Source organism: Penaeus japonicus, unplaced genomic scaffold (genome assembly GCF_977035675.1).
Source record: "Penaeus japonicus unplaced genomic scaffold, GWHDUDI00000001_assembly GWHDUDI00000042, whole genome shotgun sequence".
Classification (NCBI taxonomy): Eukaryota; Metazoa; Arthropoda; class Malacostraca; order Decapoda; family Penaeidae; genus Penaeus; species Penaeus japonicus.
In genome coordinates, this window is record NW_028234444.1 from 19,012,295 (window position 1) to 19,019,794 (window position 7,500).

The 7,500-nt window shown below is 34.3% G+C and overlaps 1 protein-coding gene across 2 annotated transcripts in view; it reads left to right on the plus strand.

Annotated features, from left to right (window-relative positions):
- LOC122252374 (uncharacterized) overlaps window positions 1–7,444 on the plus strand; it is a 44,144-nt gene extending 36,700 nt beyond the window's left edge. For both annotated transcript variants that reach the window (XM_043014821.2, XM_043014820.2), the window contains one exon: window positions 5,346–7,444. In XM_043014821.2, the coding sequence (XP_042870755.2) occupies window positions 5,346–6,003 (658 nt within the window). In that variant the 3' untranslated portion in view covers window positions 6,004–7,444. The remainder of the gene's footprint in view (window positions 1–5,345) is intronic.
- The last annotated feature ends 56 nt before the right edge of the window (window positions 7,445–7,500 follow it).

Sequence of the window (7,500 nt, forward strand, 5' to 3'; positions counted from 1 at the left end):
AATATCTTTTTCAGTTTTTTCTCTCCCCTTCCCTCACCGCCCTCCCTCTCCCTCTTCCTTTTCTCTCATCTTATAGTCGTAAAGAAAATGGAATCCTGGCTTTGAAATGGTGACTTTTTAGTGCACAGGTCCCCCAAAAATGTTAATATACACATATTGATACCATATTTATACACATTTTAGGTTTACAGGAATTGTTATAACAATAACAAGTTATTATTATTATTGTTATTATTATTATTATTATTATTATTATTATTTTCACTGAAAAGAGAAAGAAAAAAGAAATACAATACCATAATGAAATACACAGAAAGAATTGGTAAGGTCAAGGATAGAAAACACTTCTAAAGATTATCCATTAGAGAAAATCTTAGATGAAAAATGGACTAATTAAGAAAAGGAATAAAAGAAAATGAGAAGGATGGAAGGATCAAGCAACGCTTTCAAGAATTTTAAATTATTGAAAAAGGGAGAAACTTCTAAGATATGAATGTTATAACACGGCATTGGATAGAAGAATTACAATATTTTTTTTCTACACTATTTCTTTCTCTACTTTAACCAAGGATTTATATACATATGAGAAGCAAACACGAACAGTGCAAGTCTTTTATTTCAAAGGAAAGTCTGAGTGAATGAGAATAAGAATATTTGTTATAAAGTAGCATAACAGTGGAATGCTCATATTGCTGGTATTAACTCTGCAAGAGGTTTAATGCATGTAGTTTTACTTTAATAATCTGTAAGTATGAATCAACTATCTTGGAAATTCACTTACCAGAGACAGTCACTTGTTGAATAAAGAGACATCTCTACTTAGGCTCCAACCACACTAGAGGGCAGTGTCTGGCAGTTACAGTTGGTAAGTCCATCAGCAGAAACTATATTTTTGCCACACCCTGAAAAAGTGATGCATATGTACATAGAAGATGGTTAACATGTAACACAACACTGTTTCTCCTTCTGTTCATTAGTTCTGTTTACTAACCGCATATTGGTTAATACCTGACATGGCTACCTGGCTAGACTGTCCAAGCACATACTGAGTAGTGTGGGAAACTTCACAGGCAGGCCTGACAAAAGTATTCAGTGAGAGCACAGTCTTGATAGTATCTACATGCCTCTTTTCAGATTTTCACTTCTCTGACATTTCCCAGTCTATTTTGTTGTCACATAATTTTATTTAAGTTGGATCATCTGTATACCATTATTTAGCTGCCCTCGCTATGAAGTAGAGTACCGTGTCTGACCTGGATGTAATTTGAGCAAACCAAGTGTATTTCAGTACCAAGCATGGCTACACAATTACATGCCAATACCAATCTTGCAAGTGGCAAATCCCTTAGGCATTGTTCTAGTTTTATTAGAGTCCTATCTGGCATTTGCAATACAGAAGATCTTGGGCTAAGTGGGACACAATCCATCAGTTCACTCAGATCCGATATAGTAGGGTTCTTCACATTTTTCCATAGATTGGCCAATATTTATCTTTGTTTTTCATCTTCAAAATTTGTATTATGGCCCATAACAGTCAAAACTAATGGCCATTGCTCTTACAACTACGATTTCTCAGTATTATGTCAGTGTGGCAGAAAAATTTAAATCCCAGCTTTTTCTCTTGCACAATTCCAATTATGAGGCCTTCCTCCTCTATAGACTATTTGAGATCTATCAGTTTTGCTGTTCATAGTGAAAAGTACAATATTATGCAACCTTTGTTTGCCGCTGTTATTCACATAGCTTTTTTCCATTCATATCCATGGCTGTGAATAGGGTTTCACCATGGCAAAATAATGACAATCGTTATTTTTAAAAGCACATTGTTGTGCCATCCACAAAGGATGGTGAAAAATCAATGTGTCTTCAGTTGGCAATGATGTTTTATGCACTATTAATTCTGTACATGGCAAGACAACATTCTTTGTTATAAAGGGCACGGTGGTGAATGTTTTACTATGATTTACATATATAATTAATCATTGGATCGATGGACATTTGAAAGCATAAAGTCATACTTTCCACAGTCAGTGGAAATGTGTTTACAACTGAATAATAATGTATTCTTCCTTCTTTCTATAGTATTGCTATGGATTTTGCTTGCTATAAACTACAAAATCAGAACAGAAAACCACATAGATATGAAAAATGGACACTCAGATTCATTAGATCATAGAGAGAACATTAGAAAATATTTGGAGGAAATAGCCAACTAAACGATAAAACAAAGGACATAAAAGACAATAATGAGAATCGTTAGATGAAGTAGATGCAAGTAAATTCAATGAAAAAATAAACATACAATTACTAAGATGTAATTAAAAAAAAAAAACTATGGAAAAGAAAGATAATTAACCCACTGTGGACAGGGCGCTGAACAACCTAACTGGCAGTCAGGACGGGCGGTTAACAATACTGGTGGCACCAGTCAAAAATTAGGGGGACGAGGAAAAAGTTTTCTCCGCCCTCAGGTAGCACAGACTAGCCTAAAGAATATTTTTCCATAAATTCATCACAAAATATGGTTTTAAGTTGACTTTGTAATCCTCTGAATCTAGCACCATTACAGCTATAATACTTCATGACTGTGTGTGCGCTTCAAAACTGTGAGCAGATCCTGATGTTGTTGTTCACATTGACACCCTTCTTTGAGGCCTAATCGGTGCCATCATGTATGTCATAACACCTGTACTTAATGGGTTAAAAGCAAGATTTGTATTAAGTTCAAGCATATTACAAAGAGGAAGTTACAGTATATAAACTTTTACTTCAAGAAATTAAAATAGAACAGGGGACTTCATTAATTAAATGCTGTTGATTTACAAATATTGGGCTAGCAAACCATCATGATAATGATGGTAATACACCTTGCCCTACTCATAGCCCATTGGTACAAGTTTCTTTAGTTGGTACCATAAACATGTATACCTTAGGCTTTGTACAGAGAGGCAAGCTTCAATTGTATATTACTTGCTGTAACATATGAAAAAGAGAAACTACAGTAAAGCTCTGGAAGTACGATATGAAAAATAGTACATAGGATGAAAATTGTGAGGTGATATTTATAGTACCAATCACAGCTTTCCTTACAGATATTTTCTTAAACTCATTTTATATTCATATATAATTCTTTATCCTTATTCTTTCACTTGTAGATATAGTCAAGCTATATTTATTTTGAAGTCTCAAGTTATTACTTAACCTTTTAATGGGTGACATCCACATCATTGCTTGGGTGGTCTTCTTGTTGGGAGACATAAACATCATGACTTTGTCTAGCCATCATGCCAGGGGATCTGGCGTGTAGCATGTGGGCAGTGCCTCGGAGTACAAATATCCCAGGTCATGAGGCCCACGCACTATGAGATGACCAGACACAGCCAAATTGGTCCTGTCATTAATGGGTTGAAGATTGATTACGCATGTAATAAGAAAAATTCCCATTGGTTGAGGAATATTATTGGACATGAATCAAGCCTAGGGTGACAAGGTGACCATTTTGGGTGCTAATCTCGATGATAAGGATCAAAGAGTACCAGCATCATTTGTAGTAGGGACCTCTGAGGAGACAGAGTAGTCTTAGGCTCTAGGAATTACTAGGGAACCATGTGGACATGCTTTGCTGATGGCAGTATTATTTACCTGTACACCCCCTGGCAACGGAAAGACCTTTCTCTTAAGCTTTCTCCTATGAGTCTTTTTGAGGTGTTTGTACATTGATGGAGTCAATTACCACATCATACTATTTCAGCAGAGGAACTTGCTAGGGCCCTCATGGAATGGTGGTACTACAGTCCTTGTTGGTAGATATAGAGGCAAATATAGATGATGGTGGATCAGCAGAAGGGGACAAAGGAGAGGAGGCTCTGGGTTAAGAAGATCTGCATGACCTACAGGAAGATGAGGCTAGCACCAGAAAGGGAGCTGTTGAAGAGGGTATGGGGTTGCAAAAGGTTGAGCTGGAAGTGGACTTGATGGTTTGATAGTTGTCAGAGAAGCAAGGCCTATCCCTTGTGGCCTCCTCTTTTCTGACCCAGTGTGGCTCCCACACTGGCCGTAGGCTCTGAGAGAAAGCAGCATGTCACAAGGGGAACTCATGTATTAAGCTGTCATTGAACATTCCATGTTAATAATGATGATAGTATATAACATAGATAAGTACTAAAACTAATAAAGTATATAAAAGAAAGTTAATTATATATAAATACATCAGTAGGAGAAATAAGTAATAATACTGACAAGTGTATTGTAGACATTCAATTGGGGTTTGAGGGTAATACAAGTCCATTGGACTATGATAAAAGAATCCTCTAAAAAAAAACAGTGCTTATAGCCATGTAGTCACTATATTTTATGAAAAATAAAGTAAATAAAATATGTGTATTAAAATATATTAGGGGATGAGCAATCCCACCAAATTCGTGTTTAAATGAGAATATGCTCATTTGAATACAGTTTCTTAGTATTGACAAAAGTTTTATATTTCATACTCTTTGTGTGTGTGTGTTTGTCTTTGTCTTTGTCTTTGTCTTTGTATGTATTATGTATATGTGTGTGTGTGTGTATGTACGTATGTATGCATGTGTATATATATATATATATATATATATAATATATATATATATATATATATATATATATATATATATATATATATAATATTATATATATAATATATATATATATATAATATATATAATATATATATATATATATTTATATATATTATATATATATGTATTATATATATGTTTATGTATATATTATATATATATATATATATATATATATATATATATATATATATATATATATATATATATATATATACATAATATATATATATATATAATATATATATATATATATATATATATATATATATATAATATATATATATATATATATATATTATATATATATATATATATATATAATATAATATATATATATATATATATATATATATATATATATATATATATATATATATATATATATATATATATATAATATATATATATATATTAATATATATATATATATATATGCATGCATGCATGCATGCATGCGTGTGTCTGTGCACATATATGTGCTACACACAGGTAGAAAAAAAATGATGATAGTCATAGAATTTTTAACTGTTACTAAACAATAAAATATTTCTTTCCAGCTTAGATGTAAAACAGAATGGATTATGCACACACACATCCACATGTGTGTGTGTGTGTGCAGGTGGATGTGTGAATGCGCATTTATATATGCATCACTGGTAGAAAAATTATGAAACTGATAATCATAGAATTCTTACCACTGTTACTAAACAATGAAATATTTCTTTCTAGCTTGGATATAAAACATAATGGATTAGAGAACCTGGACAGATCACTGCCAAAGCCAGGGACGGACATTATCAGTCAGTGGGACTCGGATGAAGACTCACCCTTGCAGTTGGTGTATGAGGAGGACCCAGGAGATGCTTCCGTTGATAAGTCTACAAGCAGTTCTCCAGCTCAGATCCAGTCTTCATCTATTGCCCTCAAGCCAGCCACAACCATGAAGTTAATGGTCTTGGAGAGTGACAGAAACGGTACAGACTTTCCCAGCACTCTTGCTGCTCATAAGCCACAGCAGGGGGAGCTGATGACTGCATCTCCCATTACTATAGTGTCTTCTTTGTCATCACAAGCCTCGCAGTATCCTGGCCATGCAGGCTTGGTGAACCTGTCAAAACATGTACCTGTCGTCCAGGTGTCACAGTACAACCAAGGAACTTTGGGGAGAGCGCGTTCGGCTCCAACCTTTAAGATGGCTGGCACTCCTCCTATTGCAATATATAGAGATGCTCGAGCTCAGAGCTTTGTTTTGAAGGAAGATACATTTACTAAAACTGAAGCTTCTGTGGAACATATATATAGAGAACAGTCATCACCAGGCAGCCCTGAACTTCTAGCAGCGAACGTACTGGCTGAAGGGTTTGCAAAAGAAAAGTCATACAGATGAACAGTGCAGTCGATGAATTGACTTTTCAGTGAAAGTGATGAGTTGACTCTTCTTGTCCCGGTGGTGAATAACAGTGTTCGTGGTATCCACTGATTTTCTTTTGGTGAAAGATGCAGCCGGATGCTTCAGTGTGCTTTCTGTGGTTGATCATGTCTAGAAACGATAAAAGGTCAAAAGAAGTCCACAGAAACAGATTTCTCCTTTAAAATCACTCACTGAACATTTAGGCCAGAAATGTGGCTCAGTGACATTATAGAAAATGTGTTGTATAGGTGCACACTAGTTTGTAAAAACAAAAAAACAATTGTATGAAGTAATAACTCCCAAGTGAAATAGCCTACCATGATAAGTGTGTAGAGACTTGTGAAGACTTCAAGATATGTAACTTGAAAAAATGGGGGTTGAAGTGAATGAAGGAAAAGAGAAATCAAACAGTTTAAGATAAGGATGATAAAGATTATGTGCTGCTTATGATAAGCAAATGAATGGTATGCTTGAAAAGGACAATTTTGCTCTACCATAATGATCTTATCTGTTATCGTGAAATAACTTGATTGCAAAGTGATACCGTTGTATTTTCACTGTATCTCAGGGCTTATTTCTAAATAATGGTGTGTATTGACTTTTTTTTTTTTCATTATAATTTCATGGTTAGTATCATATTGATATTGTCATTACTATTGTAAATGGAAATAAGCGTATCATTTTCAACATTATTACTATAATGTCTTTGCTGTTTCAGTTTACATACACTTTGCATCAATTTCATTATATTTTTTATGCTTTATGGTCATAAGTTTTTGTGAAGATTCAATTAAATATTTCTTGTATATGATTGAGCCATTGAGTGTGCAATTTACAGAATTTGAGTGTCCAGTAGTCTCGTCCATTTCTTTTCCTCTCTCTCTCGCTCTCTCTCTCTCTCTCTCTCTCTCTCTCTCTCTCTCTCTCTCTCTCTCTCTCTCTCTCTCTCTCTCTCTCCCTCCCCTCTCTCTCTCTCTCTCTCTCTCCCCCCTCTCTCTCTCTCCTCTCTCTCCTCTCTCTCCTCTCTCCTTCTCTCCTTCTCTCTTTCTCTCTCCTTCCCTCCTCTTTCTCTTCTTCATGCTCGCTCCCTCCTCTTTCTCTCTCTCTCTCTTTCTCTTTCTCTTTCTCTTTCTCTTTCTCTATCTTCCTGTCTTTCTTTAGTCAATATTGTGATGCCTTACCACCACCACAAATTTGAATCCATAGTGCCTTAACATGTTATTTAATTAAATATTTAAAATGTATGATAACATCGCACTTTACTTTTTTTCTGTCTTCTTATTTAGGCTATTGACTAATGTGTTCATGCATAAGGGATTAATTTTTAATCATTTTTTATTATAGATACTAAGTAACACCTCTTGTTATTACAATATCAGTTTCACTGTTGTTTAGATAATAAAGAAGAGAAAATATTTCATGTTGTTTTTTGCAAATTTATATTGTTTATTTTTATTATATATAAGCTTTTGT